Source organism: Athene cunicularia (assembly GCF_003259725.1).
Source record: "Athene cunicularia isolate RWA chromosome Z unlocalized genomic scaffold, athCun1 chrZ_part2, whole genome shotgun sequence".
NCBI classification, from domain to species: domain Eukaryota; kingdom Metazoa; phylum Chordata; class Aves; order Strigiformes; family Strigidae; genus Athene; species Athene cunicularia.
In genome coordinates, this window is record NW_020799143.1 from 23,265,784 (window position 1) to 23,286,962 (window position 21,179).

General features: G+C 38.0%; 2 protein-coding genes across 4 annotated transcripts in view; both read left to right on the top strand.

The window, feature by feature from the left end:
- The window catches only part of FREM1 (FRAS1 related extracellular matrix 1), a 76,999-nt gene extending 74,166 nt beyond the window's left edge, over positions 1-2,833 (top strand). For all 3 annotated transcript variants that reach the window (XM_026866387.1, XM_026866388.1, XM_026866389.1), the window contains 2 exons: positions 746-831; positions 2,216-2,833. In XM_026866387.1, coding sequence (XP_026722188.1) covers positions 746-831; positions 2,216-2,415 — 286 coding nt within the window. In that variant the 3' untranslated portion in view covers positions 2,416-2,833. The remainder of the gene's footprint in view (positions 1-745; positions 832-2,215) is intronic.
- Positions 2,834-11,504: 8,671 nt separating this feature from the next.
- CER1 (cerberus 1, DAN family BMP antagonist) lies at positions 11,505-13,847 on the top strand. Its single transcript, XM_026866403.1, has 2 exons — positions 11,505-12,072; positions 13,482-13,847. The coding sequence occupies exons 1-2, from the start codon at positions 11,545-11,547 to the stop codon at positions 13,773-13,775; spliced, it is 822 nt and encodes a 273-aa protein (XP_026722204.1). The 5' UTR covers positions 11,505-11,544; the 3' UTR covers positions 13,776-13,847.
- The last annotated feature ends 7,332 nt before the right edge of the window (positions 13,848-21,179 follow it).

Consider the following 21,179-nt stretch of genomic DNA (forward strand, 5'->3'; position numbering starts at 1 on the left):
AGCCTGCTGGCGCTTACATGCTTGGTATTGATTGGAAGACTTCACAGTGGCAACGTCACACAGTGGCTAGCGTTTGCCAGTTCTCCTTTGGGGTTGGCATACTTTAAGTAGAAACACAGAGCAGAGCTTATGCATTGGCTTCTTTCTGAAAGAGTCTGGTTAATACACACCACAACTGCTCTCCGACCTGAACTAAATGCGTAGTCATGGCAGACAACCCAACTTAACTCTACAAACCACACTACCACTCTAAGCCAGACCCCTAAATTATACACACTCTGTTCTGAAACATGGTCAAGATTTGAACTATGTGATTTGAAGCTTTAGTTTTGCCAGAACATGATTTTAAAAAGAGATAGTCTGCTCTACTACCAAATAGGTGAATCTGTATCTTTCAGTGGCTTTGGACTTCAGTGTGGGCAGATTATTATTTTTAAGGAAAAGAATGTATCAGTGATTGTGACAATGGTTTATTTCCTGTATACATTTCTTTCAGTTGTTCGGTTGATTTATTTCTTCTGTTAGAAAAAATCAGACTAGGTCTTTGGTTCCTTTCCAGGTAATCCAGAATTTTAAGACCTTATCTTCATGTAATTATTCTTTCAATATAGTAAGTAGTGGTTTTCCTGTGAAACAGTATTTATATGCTTTATACTAGAATCAGTGTCTCTTGTTGATAAGTCAATGGGAGCTGTCTGTCACTCTGTGGAATGCTAATTACTCTGTCCCCTCTCCTTGAGCCTAGATACCTGGGGAGTCTAGCAAGCGTGGCTAATGAACAACACATGCAATGGCTGTGGGACTTCAGTGGGAGGAAGCCTTTTTGGATAGGCAAGTATATCAGCTGTCTGTTTCCTCTGAGGGTTATGGTTCCTGTGCACACTGGAAAGGAGAAACTGGAAAGTTCCAGCCTAGTTTTCAAATGTTACTTCCTCCTCAACTTTATGCTGCTTTTATTATTTCAGAGCAAGGCATAAACTCAAAGCCATAATTTACCTGGCTAATTTTATAAATTTTTATTAAAAAGAAGAGTTTGTCATGTTGCCCACTGCTGAATTGCTTTTGCCTTGAAACCTTTCCCATTTTAATACTAGCTGGTAAAATAAATGCTCGTGGAGCTTCTACTCTTTTGTTTATCTCACCTTTCTTTTGACTGTTACTTTATTTCTAATTTATATTTTTTTAAACTTTAAATAACTGTTTGTGTTACTAATTTAATGGTGTCATCTTGTATCAGAAATATTGTGAATTAATCAGATGACCAGCTAAAGAAGATTTCATCACATCATTTTAGATTTAGCTGTCTATTTCTTATTATGCAACTTTCATTTAATGAGAAATGTAAAGAACTCAGATGGGCCTTCTCTGTACCTCCTGATCCCTTTCTGTGAATGATTGCCTTATGGACTAGTGCTACAGCTTTCTTTTATCTCTTCTTGTTTCTGCTATACTGTCTACATTTTAGGTTATTTTTTCCAATTGTGAACTGCAATTTTCATCTCAGCAATTTTCTGAGATGGATTTACAAGCTATACTAAATTAACTTAAAAAACCTATAGTTAGTTTGGGATCATGTTTGATGGTATCATGATTCTGTTAACCTGAGAGAAGTAAATTCCTCTGACAAGAACAAAGACTAGAAGACCATTGTGTCAATTTTCTGATCCTGGTCTCTTCTAGCTAAGAAGACAAGTCATGTCTGAAAATATGTCACCCATGTTGGTCTTCGTAACTCAGAGGCTAAATGGAAAGATGTGGTTTAGGTTGTATTAATAACACAAGCTAATTTTACAACTGTTAATTTCAACAGTGTAAACCAGGTCTACAAAGATCTGCAGGGTTTTATTTTCAGAGGGAATCTGAAGGCATCTGAGGCTGCCCAGACTTGAATACGACATTCTGCTTGACATCTTAGGTATCAAAATAGAAACCTGAGAGGTGATAGACATGCAATAGATGAAAAGAGAGAAAACATTTTAGATAGGCAATAATGTGGAAAAGTATATTTTCCCTTATTCAGAAGGCATTAATTGTGATTCAGATGGCCTTATGAAATATTAAATTGTATTTTACTTGTATTATTCCAGATGGGTTTTTTCTCTCAGCACAACATTGTATGCATTCTTTAACAAAGAGTTAGAACAACATGCTTCTGTTGGCATCAGACTGCGGAGATAATAAACATCACTGATTTGGTCTTACCAATTTCACACAGGCTTGAATGACCAAGTCAATCCTGGACACTGGGAGTGGAATGGAGGAGAACCTGTAACCTACATAAACTGGAGAGAAGGCTCCTACCAGTTTCCAAAGAGAGGAAGAAACTGTGTATTGGTGCAAAAGCGAGGAAAATGGCAAGCAACTGACTGTAGAAAGGTCAAACGGAACAGCTATATATGTTCAAGAAAGCTGTAAAGAATGGAGAATCCCTGTGAAAGCACATGGACATTCATGTTGTTTCAGTTTTATATATCTGCAGATGTGTGAAGGCATTCAGTAAGAAAACTGTCCTAATTATCAGCAAGGTTTATTTTATATGCTGCCAGAGGTGCAGATGCATTAGAGTCTAACCAAAGAACAGAGGTCAGTTGCAAATATTAAGTTCAGGTTAATGTTTTGAACTCTCTCCAAAGACTTTGATCTGCCACTTACTTGTATACATTTTCACACCAGAGAGCTAGGCTTGAAGGCTTTCATCACATTTCTGTGTAAAAAAATTTTTTTTTTTTAAAAAAAGGAAGTAGAACATTTGCTTCACTCTAAAGGAAGGGTTGTAAATTGGCTGTTACTTTAATTCATTTGCAATAAAACCTGCAGTTTTACCCTGCAGTCACAAAAAGGAAGACTACTTGGGGTGAAAATGAGGGCACACTCTGCTGGCTAAAACCAGGTCCTCTTGGGCAATGAGAGGAGGAGCATTATGTGAGGAGACTGAAGCTTCTTTGGTGAATGCCCTAACACAACGTCTTACAAAAATACTGATGGCAGGATTTAGTGAGAGTGTACCAACAGGAGCAAAGGCTTGTATTTCTTTTGCTACCTCCCAAGGCCAGCTTCAGATCCTAATGGATCTGCTTCTACAGAGCTACATATTGTTTCACATTCCGAACCAAAAGCTTTCAGTGTTTTTTGGAGTTGCAGGACGGTGCCATAATGTTTAGTGTAATTAAATAATGGGACCTCTGTAAATCTAATGCTATATCAAAGGATGATTTACAAAAAAAAAAAAAACCCAACCAAACAAAAAAACCCCTGTAGCTTAATCCTAGAATATTATTTTGGGATATTCAGTGATACATGAACATCAATAGGATTTATATGTGTGTATAAACCAATGTAATCATGAGACATATTTTGTACTAAAGCAGCTATGGCTTTTGAAAAGTATTAATCTAAGTCTTTATTAGGGATTTGAGGTTTTAAAAAATAATAATTAAAAATCCAGATTTAGTTCTGCGAAAGGCTTAAAAAAAATCAGCATTTAACAGGAAAAAACAGCTGTGCATAACTTATTTTAAATATATGCATTTGTGGTGTGCTATTTCATAACATTATAGTAAATTCATATTTGACCTGTCAAAAATCTTGCTTTAGGACCTTCTTAGTGCCAGCCTTAAAAAAAAAAAAAAGAAAAAGTCATAAGCTTCCAAAAATTTAAAGGTACTCTCAAGGCCTATGGTGAGTGTGTGACAGTTGATATGGCACTGAGTAGGGTGAATTTGTCCTGTACCTTTCAAACTCTCATCTCTCTCATCTGCCTGCCTGCTGCCAGCAGTTGATGCTCCCCTTACCCCCTATCAGCTTGTCTCTTCAGCCAGCCTCTGGATCAACTGCATCTGCTGTTTGCACCAGAGATGTAAAACTTCCTTCTGGGGTTCCTCACAGCAGTTTCTCAGTTCTGCAAGGGACAGATGCAGCATAATCACCTCTCCTCTCTCGGCTGAGGGACACTTTCAGAGATTACTTATGCCTTCTCTTTGGTTTGGCATGTGTAGGTTATTAATCCTTCCTCCTTGCCTGTGACACATTAAAGGAATATCCATGGGAGTAGCTGGACTGTCTTTGTATACAGGAGAGAACCCTTCTGAAAGGACTGTTGCAACTGCATAGCAAAATCAGAGGAAAAATACTGTGGACAGAACCTGCTCACCCCTATAGTTGGTATCAACAGATACTTTCAGGATTTGTTTGCTTTTGTCACAGTAATCTTTATGACAAGCTTCTAGACACTTGCTAGACACTAACACTTTTGCTTAAGGAGTTTTATGGATCAACATAGATAGGCTAATTGTTTCAATAATTCCCCAAACCAAGTAACCTTGAATACCCATCTAGACCATTTTTTATTTCTGATAGTTTTCATTGCAAAAAAAAATTAGGATCTAAATAAGCACTCTTGGGATCTCTTGCTGTTGTATTCTGGAATTCCAGTGAAAACTGACTAAGAGAGCTTGGTTAGACATAAACATAAACTTTTATTTCTTTAGGGCCTTCTTTTTATTAAAATCTGAGTTTATTGGTGCTATATTGATAAAGTCTCTCAAGATTATTAAACACCTCTCCTAATTATTTAATAAATGAATGACATCAACAGAGAGGGAATTTTGACCGAGGTGCTTGCTACTTGATCAGTAACTAATAAATAACGCATGCCTAATCTGAGACAGTCACTGGATCTCAGTGGTTTACTTTTGTGAGAAGAGTGGAGAATTTCCCTTTTCTGTATTTCATTTGAAATACTTGAAAATGATTGAAGAGTATGAAGATTTCAGTACACAATAGACTGCTAGTAGTGCAAACAGTATGTTTATTGGTTTCATTAGATCTAACAAAATACACTAATGAAGCTAAAATTCTTATATTGCAGTGCAAGGATATTTCTGCCCTGAAAGGCTGCTTAATTGTTTTTCAATACAAGGAAATGAATATTTATTCATAAATATTCATTTTTCTGTCCTTAAAAACAAAGTATTTCTTACCAGATTTTTACAGCTTTTATAAGAATACTGGACTTCAAAGAATATGACATAAATAGCAGAAAGCACAGATAAATAATTTTTTTCTGTTGCTATAGGAAGTTGTTGTCTTTAAGAGGTTTAGTAAAGGAAGGGCCTAAAATCCTGGGAAATTACTGGGAATTTTTCCAGCCCATAATTTTGAATTAGACTCTGAATAAACTCAGAGGAAAATCACTATTCAGATGATCAGCATCAGCAGGGGAATTTCAAGAGGCTGAAAGTAAGAACAAGGAGCATGTAAATTCTGGTGTTCACCTATGGATACACCTGTTCTGTATAAACAAAGCATTTATTTCACCAGAACTATCCATATACCTTTTAAGAGCAACAGAACCAAGACACAACAGCTCAGTGAAAAGAACACACTGGTTAGCCTAGACTTCGATAAAGGAAAGAGCAATGCGAACTCTTTGTGTGCCTGTCACTTTTAACCACCTTCTCCCCCTGTCAAGTATCTTTTAAATCTGTTGACCAATTTCAAACAAATCCAACAGAGAAGTAGCTGACTCAAAGACAGTGGTTATGAGAAAAACGAATAGGCAACTGGCCACAGGAGCACTTCCTCCAAACCAAAATGTTGTAAAACATTTGTGTTGTTATTAACTTCACAGAGATCTAGTTTTTAATCTGATAAACCAGGAAAGTTTTCCAGATCTCTTTTGTACATCCTGAAGCTTACTGAATGACCTCAAGTCTTTATTTGCTCATTCTAAAATTACAAAAGTAGCTTTGGGAGAATTATATATACAAATCAGTGAATACTGTGATTCTACATTATTTACGTCACAAGACTGGTGCTATTGTAATTCTTGTATTCCGAACTATATTGTTATGTTTAACTTTGCAATGTATGTTAATACAAAACTGAAACATATTTTGCTGAATACATTATTTCTTCAGTTTCATAATCTCACAAAGCTTTTCTTCTAGTCATAAAAAATATAGTGTTGGGCATAGTAGAAATGCACTTATAATTAAGCATAATATACCTACTGTTTACTCTGTGCAGTTTCTGAATTCTGTTTCTTTTGCTGTATGAGCCTATTCCTGAATTAATACTATAGGAACATTTGTATCATGAGCAAACCATTTTTAAAAGAGAAAATGCTCTTTATTTTGAGAGATAAATTTAAGAAAAGCTACAGATCTGCAAGCAGGTACACAAGAGTAAGAATGAATTCAAGAAGGACTGTCAGTCCATAAAATTCAATTTTAATATGATTCTTGATTTAAAGGAGAATGTGAAAAAAGGTCATTGTCCTTCAGTAACTCAGTCATCTTCATGGAAGAGATGCAGATGTCAGTTCTCTCTTACTACCCTTTAAGAAGCTATGCTGCTTGTAATATGGAGACCTCTGCTGCTCTAATTCTATTGCCTAACTACTGTTCCCTACATCAGTACACAAGCAGTAGAAGGCTAGAAGAGAAGAACACAATAGGGTTTATGGGGTTTTTTACAGCATTGAGTTAATGTATTGTTTTCAGTCAGATGTAGTCCTAATGAATAGGAATCTGGCATCTGAAGTACTGGATGTAAGGACAGTAAGCAAAAGAATATAATTTTATTCATACAGATGAAACTTTCAGATAAGTCAAATATATTTTTACTTAAATAAAAGAAATCTTATATGCATTTTCTTCCTTGGATTGCTTCATTTTCTTGGTGTTGTCAAACTCTTCAGTGAATCACCACTGCTCTCTCAAATCATTCACAGCAATCCAAGAAAGATATGCCTCCCTGAAGACTGAAATGTCTTTTTGCCTAGACTCTTTCTCCCCTGGCTCACTGTCCCACAGCTTAACAACCTGAAGCAATCAAGTACATACCCAACATAGCTCCTCAGGCTGGGTTTGGAACTGGCTAGAGTCTCAGTTAGGCAGTACATATGTGCCAGTACCATTCTGGAGATGTTTCAGGACGTGGACACCTGTCAAAAATCTACCAGCCTGAGAATTATAATAGAGAGAAAAACATCTATTGCATCATGTGTACATACCTACAGCCATGAGAACATGGGTCTACACACATGAAAGGACACTTATCCTATCCCTGCTGGACACACACATGAACATTTTCAAGTGTGAGCATCTACAGTTTGGCAGCAGTTTGAAACAAGACTGTTTTCAGTTCTGTTGCTACAGCACAGAGAAATTAAACATGAACAGAAAGGTATAGATAAGTGAAGAAAGAAAAAAAATGCAACAGAGGACTTGAAACTGAATAGCAAAGGGGGGAATTAATGATGTACAGTATCTGTTGAAGGTACAAAACTAAACAGATTTCTCGCCTGTTCTTTCATATCATACCTTGTAAAAAGCCTTTTGGTTTCATAATTATAATGTTCCCATGAGGCCTGTATGTGATCTGTTTCCTTGAAACTCAGTAAAACAAAGATCACAGATGGCTTTCTTTGATAAGTACAATAATTGGAGAATAAACTGCATAGTGCTAATTCATTAGTTCTGAGGTCTTCATATGGGTTCTGTAAAAGATATGTCTGGATACAAGTTTGTCTACATGGGATGTGTTTTGAAAATTATAAGATAGTGAATTGGGCTTTAATAAAAAAATCCATTTTAATCACTTAAAATCATCAATCATGCTATGATGAGACTATTTAGCTCAACAGAAGGCAAGTAATTCAAGCACTGCCTAAGAATTATTTTTAGGCATCAACTGGCAGTGTAACTAATTACTCCATTTATGTCCATAATGACTGAATAAACTCCAGCTCTGAAACAAATGAATAATACCATTTTGCATTTGCATAGTACTTGTCATCTATAGACCTGACAGTTTTAAAAGGATGGGCAAACATTCATGGTGACTATCTCTAGTGAAAACAGAACGTCCTGAATAAATTGCTACTATGAAGGCAAATCAAAGCCTGCTTGAAAGACACCGCTGCATTTAGCCACAAGATTTAACAACCAAAATACAGTGGCAACATGTGCTATGCTTATATGAAAGGGTAATCAGGCAGGAAAACAAGTTTTTATAAAAGACATAACATTGCTTTTTGTGGAAATCTGAGATTAGTTGTATTTGGAATATAATGATTATGTGTCCAGCCCAATGTCTGTTGTCAATTGTTAGTCTATGCAGTTGATATCACCACAAATTGACTTATAAATACTTACTATTTTTAACTTCAAAGTGATTCTCTGAACTCATTCTCTGAGCTTGGATGCCTTCCTGTAATGCAGGCAGGATCCTGGCTGAGATGAGAGGCTGAAGATAGATCTGCTATCTGTGTACAGTTATAGAGGCAGCTGACTCCAAAACAGATTTAGACAGTATGTAAATACAGAACAAACTGCCCAGATGTACCAGGTCCCATTTCTTACCAACTTCATCTTTCAGAAAGCAGCTACAGCTTACTATCACAGGCATGAAGGAACAGTATTAGACTGACCTGGCAGAACCACAGCTAGCATGCTGCTTCTGGCCCTCGGCAGATCTTAGATAAAACCACCCAAGAAAACCCAGGAACTAGAAAAAGGACTGACCTAGAGGAGAAGAGAGCTCTGTTTTCTGCCTTTGGGTTGCAGAGTGGCTACAGAGTGCTTTACTTCAGCCTTTTCTACCCTTCCATAAATAATATTTTATTCTGAAGCTGTATAAGGCAGGCCTTTTTTCTTGCTGTATGCCACAGGATAGAATGATATATATCATGAATGGATCCTGATCTTGAACAGTTTTTTTTTCAATGCCATTGCACTGTAAATGTAAGACTAGCAGCTTAATGTCTATACATATATGTCGATGCTAAGGTTTTTATACATTTCTTGTTAATATTTACACTGCACCAATAACCCAGACCAGTTTACTTTAAATAGAAGCGTTTGGGCAGCCCAATTTGCACCATATTTGCTACTTGTAACATGATTTATTCTTTGTGAAGATCTGCAGAAAGAACCCTCTGTAAACAGCAGTAATGAAATTATTTTGCTCTTATTTACAAGATGCTATTTTTGTTACAGAAACTAAGATGCTATCTGGGCACCATACTATGCTTCAGCCACATCAGATAAGAAGGGCAGAATATACCTGTACACATACACATGTGGGTTTTTTCTTTCAGGGCAAACTGGGATAAAATTTAACTGAGACTTAAAAACCTTTTTTCTTTTATCTTGAAGATGGTGGCATTTTTAAATCAGGCTTTGAAGGGAGGTAAACTGGGCCTTTCAGGCACTTAGTATACAATTCTGTAAACATACATGTGAGTAATTTAACACAATTTGGCTTACATGGATAAAGTTAAATACAGACATTACAGGATTAAGGCCACAGCTGGAACTTTTAAACAGAAAGAGCTGGTCTAGACTTAGAGAAAAGGCACTTCTTGACAAAGGAAGTGAAAAATGGCTGAAACAGATAAAAGCAAAGAGAAAGAACACTTCTATTGTGTTGCTATAATCTAGATGGAATTATCTTTAAATTGTTTTATATAGCGTTATATTTTTAAATTCTGAAGAAAAAAGCTGCAAAAATATAAGTTGCTTCAAACAGTCAAATCTGATGTTTGAAAAACATTGCCAAATGTGTCAAAACCTTCTGTGTCAATATAATACAATACATAGTTCTGAGTATCAGCCCAGTACTGTAAATCTGAGCAACTAAAATAAAGAGGGGAGAAAAAGAAGAAAAGCTCCAAATATAATGTCCTTATCTTTGCTGAGTAATTTTGAATGACTACCACCATGCACTAGATACAAGGAATTTTAGTTCCAGTGGTCAACTGCTTCAGTTCAACTTGTTGGCCCATAAAGATAGGATCTGAGGATTCAAACTGCACTTCTAGGCTACTTAACTATTACCATCAAATTAATCCTCTTGACTCATTGTTGTCGCACCCTAGTGCTGCACATGCTTGTGTGTAAGGACTTTTTGCATGCCCAGCTCACAGCCAATCTTGTGGCAGATGCCAGTATTTTCTATGATTTTATTCCAAATAGTTGTGGGAAAATCTGCCCTCCAAGGGCACACTTGAGACTTCAGAAAGGCACCAAACTATTGGCAGAATTAAATTGCTCTTGGCTGAAATTACAGAGTGATAAAGCTTGTGCTTGATGGCTGTGCTTCCCTTAATGAGATCATCCCACTAAGGTCAAGGCACAAATACACTCTAATATCAATGTGTGAACCCCATTCTTCCTGGAGCTCCGTGCACTTCTGTCTCAGGATAGACCTCAAGTTTAGAACAAATTACAACTCAAGTGAATTATGCAGTATGGAAAAGCTCTCCAGTAACTTTATGCTAAAGTTGTAAGTCAGCGCCTCACAAGGATGTTGCTAAGCAATTAGTTTACTTCCATTATCAGGCAATAAACTAATTTCCTAGACATGAAAGTCAAATAACTCCATATATCTAGTACAGACCACCTAAGTTTTCAAGAATAATTAACAGATTAGCTACAAATTTAGAGGTCTATTGATAGATTCTTTCTGGTAGAAACAGGAGTATGTAGAAATTAGAGTACCTAAATGGCAAATTATCTGAAGCAGAATTTCCTTTTAGTATTTGCAGATTAGGATCAATGTTTGAAAGCTTATTGAAAATATCTTTTCATTTTCTCAAGACTTTCCTCTGTATGATGTTGTATCAGATTTTTTTTCTTACATATTGTATAACATAATTTTGTAAAAGCTGCCTCCATTTTAGGGTCTAGAATCATAAAATATGTCAGTAATATGTTTTGTTTAAATCCTCATTTTGTTTACCAACTTTATAGGATGCCTGTAGTGGCTCTGGTGCCTGGACAGGATCTAGCAGCATTAGTTAATCTTCAGAATCTGGGGCACAGAGTTTGTTCACCTGGGACCTTTTATTCTGGGCTAGTGGTATGTCTGCACTCCAGCAGCTGCAAACCTCCTGTGAAAAAGGTGAAGCAAGGGCTAGTGCTCTTTGCTAGATTCCTCTGGGTGTGTGAGCACCAGTCTGCCAGTCTGCAGTGTCATATCCCAAATCTGAAAGACCAAAATTAGACTCAACTTTTGAAAACATGGGCTGATTTGATGTCTCCAGGTCCAGCTTCATGTTTTAGCAAACTTTAATCAGCTTGCCTTTTCCTGTTGTGATGAAATAACACTCCGTTTCGACAGTCTCTGACTTTGTGGAATGGAAAGTCAAAATAAACAATGAAGAACACATTGAACATGCTAATACACAACCTCAAATGTTTCCTTAATTCCTAGGCCTAAACTAGACAGCTTATCCAAACATTTCTTCCTGTTGACTCTTTCTGTCCCCCACGTCATTCTGGGTTACTAGATTTTAGATAGGAACTTCTAATACACATAATCCAGATTGAAAGCAGAGTTTCATTAGCACAAACACCCCTATCATAATTGTAATCTACAGTAAATGAATGCAATTAGCCACATCAGTGTCTCTTCTGAGCCCTCCCCTCCTCTGCACCCAGACAGCAGCCATAAACTGACAACATCCCCCGCTATAAAGCTAGCACACTAAATTCACTGCAATGGCAGCAGGTCTACAGGGTTGCACCTTACAGGATCATGTCACTGCTTCTCCTTCAGCTGTTAGTGCTCTCGTGTCTTGGAGACACAGCACCACAGGGAGATTCAGTGAAAATGAAAAGCAAAAGGCTATTTCAGCACCTTTTCTATCTGGACAAGAATCTGCTTGGAAGTCAGAGTTTTCGTGAGCTGGTAGGGGAAAACCCAGTAGGTGTTGAGGAAACCCTGGGGGAACCAAGCTTTTTTGTGGCAATTCCACAGACAGCATCTGAAAGTGAGAAGCAAGAGGAGAAAAAAACGTCCAGATTCATTCTTCCCAATGCAGAACTCCATGCAGACCAAGACCTGAGAACCTGGACAGCACCCAGAGAGATCTCTCCTGTGGAAAATTTCTCTCCCTCCCACTATTCCAGCAAGAGGGAGGCTGAGCCTCCCTATAGAAAAGATGCTAGAAAATTTTGGGACCACTTCATGTTAAAGAAAAATTCAGCATCTGAAGAGGTTGTCCTGCCAATCAAGACCAATGAAATGCACCAAGAAAACTGCAGAACCCTGCCTTTTTCCCAGGTAAGAACAGGTGTCCAAGATCAACAAACGTGTCTTTTCCCCTGCCTCTTGCAATCAACAACTAAAGACACATGGGTTATTTCATTTGCTAAGTCACAGGGCCACTTCAGAACATGCACACACACTAAGTGGCTGAAAAACATCAGAAAAAGGCAGAAAATTCTATAGTTTGATGAGATAAACTGCTAAATTGTAGTACTGGAAAGCCACACATTCAATTATTAGAGAGTTATTTATTCTTTTTATGTAGAGATGTTCTGACCTAGCCTGAGCAAGCAGGACAGTGGTGAGTAGTTGTCTATTCAATGAATATACATGTAAACAGTTTAAATACATTAATTACCTATATATATGTATGTATATACATATACACATATGCGTATACACAGACTCCCAGAGCAAGTATGTACAGGAGAAGCTGGTTGTTTTCTTACAGCTAAGCAAGGATTCCTTTCTGCTGTATTAATTGGAAGACTGATGCGCATATGTAATTTTGTGCTAAGGATGCTGGAGAACTGGTGGATTGTGTTATGAACAGATGAAGCCAGTCTGTCATATTGTAACATTATGACAAGCAAATAGTATAGATAAAAGGGCTGTATTCCTCGTAAGACAACATCTAGTCTCAGTGTTTCTATAATCACAGTCTTTCGAGGACCATGTTTTTTTCACATGCTTCATTCAATTTATTTCACTGGCAGACATACATAAACATAGATATGGTCTAGAAACTTTTACCATTTCACTTTTTGTGCCGTCTAATATGGCAGGCTTTCTCCAGGATGGCTGCAGTTATGCCAATATAAAAGTGGTAACTTCAGCCTAGCTTATTACAACTTGGGAGGTGACATAGGCTCACCTGATACAAAAAACTGTTATTCTTCCAAACAAAGAGACTACAGAACTTCCATTGCACTTGTAAGATTTTCATTTTAAAAAAAAACGTAATAAAGAACATTATGCCTCTTTCACATGAAGACAAATCTTCAAGATTACTGTTGAGTCCAGCTTGTGGTTTCTATACAGGAATGTTGGACCAAAATGATGTTTTAAGTTTTGCTAAGTGGGTAAGACTGCTTAACCATGTCAGAAATGTAGAACTAAAAAGTTATTAAAAGGTAAATATGACAATCCAACCTATTAGATTTTTCCCCATCAGGTCACAAAGGCTCCAACTGAAGCACATTTTTGCCTTTGTTGTTCAATCTAAGGACTAATGATAGGAGTGCTAAAGTTTTATTTTAAAAACTCTTACGTTTACCACTTGCTTGGCATAATAACCAAACATATTGAAAGTAAATATTCTGATAAGAAAAAATATAGTATTTTGTGTTTGTTTTTTTTTTCCTTCATGCCTTCTAGAAAAGGCCATTCATGTACCATAAACTTCAAACTGCTTTCTGTTTCAGGGTGTTACTCATGAGAGCTGTGAGAAGGTGATGGTACAGAATAATCTGTGTTTTGGAAAATGTAGTTCCTTTCATGTTCCTGGTCCAGAAGATCGTCTTTATACCTTTTGTTCTCATTGCCTGCCCAGCAAGTTCTCCATGAAACGCCTGGATCTCAACTGTACGAGTTCTGTCCCAGTGGTCAAAGAAGTCATGATTGTAGAAGAGTGTAGATGTGAGACCCAGAAGATTAAAGACACTGCAATTGGATCTCTATTCTCAGACTTGCATGCAAATGTACACGAGCACAATTAACCTGTGCAAAGTAACTCTTTTAACTCCTTGATCATAAGAATTTGTCAATGAAAAAAACCCAAGACCTAGTTTTCATCACACTGGTACACAGAAATATTAAAGATGTAGACTTTCTACTTGAACAGCTTCTCTGCTTCAACAATGACTTTACCTAAAATGTAACAGATGTTTCCTTTCAGCTGTTATGTGTAGAGTTCTTATTTTCACAAGGAAACTCTGAAAAAAAATTTCCACCCTTCTGTCACTGTTTCTAGGATGCTAGTAAATAGATGAAGAACTAGCATGATTTACCTGTGCAAAAACCTAATGTATGGGCTGCTTTACATTGCCTTTTCTTGCAGGGACTGCCAATATAGCTCTATTAGCCACAAAGATGAGGCTTTAGTCTCTTCCTTGCAAATACAGGCCTAGTTTTACATCAGGTTAGTGGTTAGAGAGTGTGAAATATAAATGCACATAAGGTAGACAGAAAGGTGTGACTTGTTAAGGTCATTCTGATTGCTCCCAGCTGGAGTTCAGTTCACAGTGAAAACTAATTACACCTCACAATTTACACACTTAGTGGCTGCAAAGGATATTTTGCCACAGAAACCACTTACTCTCCTTCTGCATGCATTTGGTCTACAAGGTTTTTCTACTAAAACTGTTACATAGTAGGAGAAAAAAAAATTTAAATGGTATACTACCACAGAAAATATAATAAAAGAATGGATTGTTATTTTTATATTATAATATTTTATTATTATTTACATTCACTGTGGAAAGGCAATATATGTTTTCCAGTCTGATGAATGTTAACCTCAGTGACTCCAAGGTAAAGTTTAAGTAATGTTCTCAACACCTAGAGCAGAAAAGGCATTTGTGTGATAGAAAATCTGCAGAAGGATTTTATCAGCATGGCAGTACCTGTATAGCATTAGAGGAACAGCCAAGAAAACTCTCTGCTAGGAAAGGTCTGAGTCTAGTGCTAGCCAATATAGAACCCACGACTGTTAGCTGATCTGCTGGATTCTCTGTTCTCTCCAGCCGCTTCTCCTTGGATTTGTAGTGCAGACCTGGCATAGCAGCTGTTGATGAGCTTCCAGTCACTAGACTTCAGCCTATTTCTAAGCTCCTTCAGTCCTCTGGGAATCTGTTCCACTGCTATTGCCAAACTCTCAGACCTGGGCCCTTGTTGTTAAACTATCCACAGTTCTTTTTTGAGACACTGGAATTCAGTATTGATATAGTTCAAGGGTTGGGTAAATTATTTCTTGTATTTGAACTGCACTAAGAAGTGTCTTAATATCCTGGCAAAAAATACATTCAGCATGGTTTTAGAGTGCAAGGCCCATGTTTAATATTTACTGAAAATTGCATCTGAATGATACTCTGATACTGTCTCTGAACTGCTGCAATAGCTATTTGTTTCTGCAGGTCACCTGCAGCGAGCAAACTGAAAATTAGTATATAGTTATTTTTTGTTATATATAAACCTGTTTTTAAATAATAAAAAAATGTATACTAAAACTGAACAAAGCCTTCTCTCTATCCTTTTACACTAAGGACTGATGTGCAAACTGAGTATGGCTGTTTGTATGTTATGGCATGATACATGATGTCATTCCAAGCAACAAGCTGTCAAGGTCTCATCATCCCTGTATTGAATGCAGTATAGGAAATACTTCTTTTAATATTTATTCTAGCTTTAGAATGCTGATTAATGTTCTCAGGATGCTAGTAAAATGAACTAGTGCCTAGATTCAGAAATTTACTTTCACATGTTATGCTGCATTGAGCAGGTTATGACCAAAGAAAAAAAAGCTTTTCTCACAGGCACAGTAGCACTAGCTAGCAACTATAATTTCAAAGAACAAAGTCATCCTTTATGGCTCATGCTTTCTTCAGTAGAGACTCCTCCTCATCTCAGTTGGAGATGTCCAACTGCACAGTCAGGCCTCACGATTAGCGCTTTGTTAAAGTGCATTGTGTGCAAGTAGAAAAGCTATGAAACAAGTCCCTGCCTTACCATAAGGTTCAAACCTCAGCACCTTATCAAACCTTTGTGAGTTATTGTGTGTGATTATTAGTGTTCATTTTTAATCAAGCCTGCGGAAGAAAAGCACACAAAGCATCAAAGTTCCCAACCTTTTTATTCCCAACTTTATTTTTTAATCTGAAAAAGCTAAATCTTCTGAGGCTTCTAACCACTGATGTTTTAAAGCTGTGTGAATATATAAGAATATTTGCGTTTTCTTTTTTTCTGCAATGTAAGTAAATTTTAGGTTTGATATTTGCAGAGAACCACTTGAAGGTAGGACCTACATACATTCCCAGTAAGACCACAAAAAAAACCCTCCCAGCATTATAATTTTACACGACCAACTGCTAAACTGTGACTTTTTCACATAAGGATGGCAGAACTGAAGCTATATTGTGAACTGTAAAGCATTCAACCTAATTTTTAAAGTTCCTTCTGTGTGCTGAAGCATTATTGCAGTCAAAGAAAGCAAGCGATTCATGTAAGGAGTTTGCAGGACCAGATTCTTAGTGTGAATTTGCACACCTTAAAAGTAGGTGAAAAGAGGTAATGACAGCTGTGGTAATTGCTAATTAAGATTAGTGCTGTAGGTTTTTGGGATGAATGTTTAATTAACCCAGCAATGACTGGTTACATGTAATTAGCACAATATTCTGTAAAATCAAGAATGTGTTAATTGGATCAGATTTCTCAGCCTTTAAAAGCTCCTTATTAGGAATAAGTTGAACCTGGGTGTTAACAGGATTTTGCTCTCTCAGCACAACTATGATAGCCTCTACTAGTATAATGATGTGGGTCAGAAAGGTGAGGGGCGTGATCCATACCACTATATAGATGCTTCCAGTAGTAATGCCATTATAGCTGCAAACCTGCATAACTTTAAATTTAGTTGTGTCCATTCAGTTTCCATGATTTCTGTAATGAAAGCCATTCTAATGTAATTATGCTTACAATGTAAGCACTGTTAATGTGATTTCTTCTATTTCAGAGCACTCCTTGTGCAAGCCTATCTTACAGAAGATGACTAAGCCATAGTGCTCTGAAAATTCAGCTCAATCCCAAGTGGAGTTTGTACACTTCTGCCATTTTACTTGACCGACTGCTTCTTTTCCAAATGGGTGTGCTTTGCCTCGAAAATAACTGAAGTGATGTTATTTTAATTGGTTAAGCAAAATAAGTTTTCCTTACAGGCTATCCTCTTAAATAAGGATTTTATGGAACTGGCTTTAATGCCTGTAATTACATCAAACTCTTTCTGAATTCTGTGCAACCATGTTTTCTAGGGAAAGGCCTCTGAAGTCGTGCTTCATGCTGTCCTTGGTACTTTTTTCACCATTTATGAAGTATTCACAGCTAACCTCATGGCTATCAGCTAACAAGCTTTAATATGTTTTACTGACAGGTGATGAAATCTCTTGCAGTACTTTCTCCTAAATATACTAGTTCCTCGCTGCAATAGCAAAATGATGAGATTGCCTGCTCAGAGAGAATGTTCCCTGTCAGTCTCTGCAGCTGCACAACCATATTATGTCTGAGACTGTGTGCTCTGCATGATGGTGCATGTGAAGAGGTGTGGGGTTGAGGATACCTCAGGTCCTCCATCAGGCAGCTTGCCAGTGAAAACAGGAAATATTGATATTGAATTATAAATATTTTACATTTGCTGTTTTGATGAACCTTGAATATCTGGTATGAATCCACCAACTTCAGCTCCCCTGAAATCACTCCCTGACAGCTGTGCACACTCCCTGTGTTCCAATGAGAAAGAATGGGGATGAGAAGACTCGGTAGTTGGCCTGCTGAAAGAATGTTGATAAAAAGTATTAATTATCCACACTGAGAACAAAGTCATCTTGTTTACAGTGCCTTGTGCTCCATGGCATCTGCAAAATGCACTTCAACTTGAAAAAATAAAAAAAAAGGACCAAAAGCTAAATTGAGTAGTAATAATAACAATAACAATAATAATAATAATAAATTTAAAAAAAAGTCAGGGCCAGTCTTACGTTTCTTTAAGATCTTTTCTGAGACATTTTAATTTTGCTGGTTTAGCACATTGCTATTCCAAGTCATTTAGTCTGATGTTCTGCTGGCCTGCAGTCAGGGTGTTCAAGCAAATCACTCATGTACCTACGCAGCCTTTCTGAACAAGGCAGTATCTCAGCTGAACCCTCTGCTGAACTCACCTTGCACTGTAACAGATAAGGAAGAATTCAAGCAGTCTGTTGCCCTGTCTGGACTTCAGACAGCAATTTCTGCGGGGAGAGGGGCATTAGAAGAGCTAATGCTAGGGCAGAGCTAATACTAGGACATCTGCAGCTGGACCTTACCTGAGCAGAGCTACTCACACCATTGAAATGCCTTTAACTCCCAAAATTAGACAACTGCCTGGTCTATTTTAGCCCCCATGCAACCTGGGGTATCAGTAGATTTAACCATGCCTACTACTGAGGCAGACAGATCAGAAAACATATCTTGCCTTTGATTTTTCCAGAGATTAGGTCAGAGACAAAATGAAGCCTGAGAGACATTTGCCTTTACTTGTCTCATCCTTGGTTTGTGACATTGTGACTGACAAAACTTCTGGGCCAGGACAGGTTTTGTTTCAGCACAGCATGTCATTAACACACACCTCTGTCTTCATGACATTGACCTTCATGACATGAAGAATTTTGCTCCTATTCTAGAGTTAACAAGTGTTTCCTATGTACATCAGCAAGGTCTACAAGGAAGCGAGCAATGAAACGGGGCTGCAGGAAAGAAGTGGTGGTAATAAACAACACAGTTTAGAAGGACCCAGGAAGATAGTCACTACTGAGAACGCTGATTTCTCAACCTGTGAGATACCTGAGGACAGGCAGCACCCCTTCTGCACATTAATCAAGGGGCACAATTTGGCTCAAACAAATCCTGGAAAACAGTCTCATGAAGCAAGGGGCTTGTAAGCAGTAAGAATCACGGGAGTCACAGTGCGTACCTCTCTCCTGCCTGTGCTCTCCGTAACAGAGCATCAGCTGTTACTGCACATGGCTTGATTTTAGCATGCTGATTTAATATTTATAGAGTGCCAATAAAATTTATATGATGACAGCTGGTGGCTCCTGTGGTAATTTATAAACAGCAACAACACAACACAGACATCAGAAATTCCAAGAGGAATTCTACTCTATTGTGCAATATTCAGCACCAAAGAATGTGGATATTTTTCTAATTTTGCAGGCTTTTAATAATCTTTGTAATTATTAATACATCCATACTGGACTTTATGTGAAATCCATAATATGCAAAGTTAGTATTTCCCCTAGGTACGTTTCTTCCTTCAGAATGGAGTTCACCACAAAGACTAATTATCTATTTACCTGGATTTGATACTCTGGCAAAGTGTCAGGTATTTTCTATAGTCAGAGCATTTGCAAATACAGTTGGGAAGTCCAGCACGATTGCCTGCTTTTCTTCTGGCACCGTGCTTCCCCAAAAGAAATATTAACAAATGGAACCGCTGTGTCTACGACTGAGCCAGAATAGGCTACTGCCCTTGTTCCACAACCTGTGCTTACTCTGTACATCCATGAGGAGAAAAGAGTAAAACACAATATGTGTGATAAGACTGCAGATCTAATGACTATCCATTACCAGTGTATTACTACAGAACTGCAAATAACTGGTAGTTGACTAGAAAATCACATCACCGAATGATTATTTTTCACTCTACTAGAAACTTTCATCGATCATACTATTCCTCTTTATCTTTACATTTTATTTCCCAAGTCCTTGGTTTCCTTCCCACTCCTTGGTTGGGTACTGGTTTTGTTTTTTATATTTATTCTTCAAATCAGTGAAATGTTTTCACAGCTTATTAATGTCTTTTACATACAGAAACAAAATTACGTGAGAAATTTGTCATGGAATAGAGGCAGAGGCTGTTTTTTATTACAACAACCTTTACAGCGATTCTTTTCACCATGTTTTTCAATAGTCCAATTAATATGTCTATTATTTTGTTACCTGAACATAGGAATATATGTAGGTTGTTCTTGAGAAAGCGCTATCTTCTCTTTTACATGGAATGTGCTTCATTCTCTCTTCAGGCAACCTCCAGGCCCTGGTAATATGTATTTTCAGGTCAAAGAAAGTTTAGTTTGAAATGTTGACAATTTCCCTGTATAATAGAATCCTGTGGACATAGAAAAATACATCAAGACAAGGTCCAGAAGTCCCAACAAAAGCTTGAAATCCACCTAAAGTGACTTTCCAGAATAATCATATTATGATTAAGTTTTACAAAGAATGTTACCAGTAATAAAGACAAGTTTTCTGTATCACTGGTGATCACCACTCTACAGCCATTGCATCCATCATTGTGTAGCAAAAGTGCTCTAGGGCAAGAGCCCATCAATTTACAGTGGGAACCATGCCACTCAGACAGATGGGGATACCTTTAGGTAGCCAAAAGATCATGTATGTGCATCAGCAATGGGTGCTGAAGGGATGATTCCCAGATGGGAACACTGAAAATGCTGTCTGTTAGAAGATGCCTGTGAGTTTTAGCCATTGCTAATCCCTCATGGGTCTGGATTATTTTTTAAAAAAGATTGGCTTCCATGGCCCTGTAAGGGACCTCTGTGAGAAAGGGGCACAGCAGTAGAACTGACTGCCATGAAAATTTTGCAACCAGCATATGCTGACTGAGAGAGGCTAGGATTTAAAGCATAGAATTACAAGAGTAATTCTTTATTTATTCACATGAGGTGTCCTATTCAAATTGGGGCACACCAAATGCAGTTTTACACATTGTTCTTATGCCTTTCAAGCATTCAGATCCACTTTCAGATACCTGGCTGGATGGCCGGGCCCAGAGAGTTGTGGTGAACGGAGTTAAATCCAGTTGTCGGCCGGTCACGAGTGGTGTCCCCCAGGGCTCGGTGTTGGGGCCACTCCTGTTTAACATCTTTATTGATGATCTAGATGACGGGATCGAGTGCACCCTCAGTCAGTTTGCAGATGACCCCAAGTTGGGTGGGAGTGTTGATGTGCTCGAGGGTAGGGAGGCTCTGCAGAGAGACCTGGACAGGCTGGAGCCATGGGCTGAGGCCAACTGTATGAGTGTCAATAAGGCCAAATGCTGGGGGCTGCCCTTGGGCCACAACAACCCCCAGCAGCGCTACAGGCTTGGGGAGGAGAGGCTGGAGAGCTGCCAGTCAGAGAGGGACCTGGGGGGGTTGATTGACAGCCCGATGAACAGGAGCCAGCAGTGTGCCCAGGGGGCCAAGAAGGCCAATGGCATCCTGGCTTGTGTCAGCAATAGCGTGGCCAGCAGGGACAGGGAAGGGATCTGACCCCTGTACTGGCACTGGTGAGGCCGCCCCCTCGATTCCTGTGTTCAG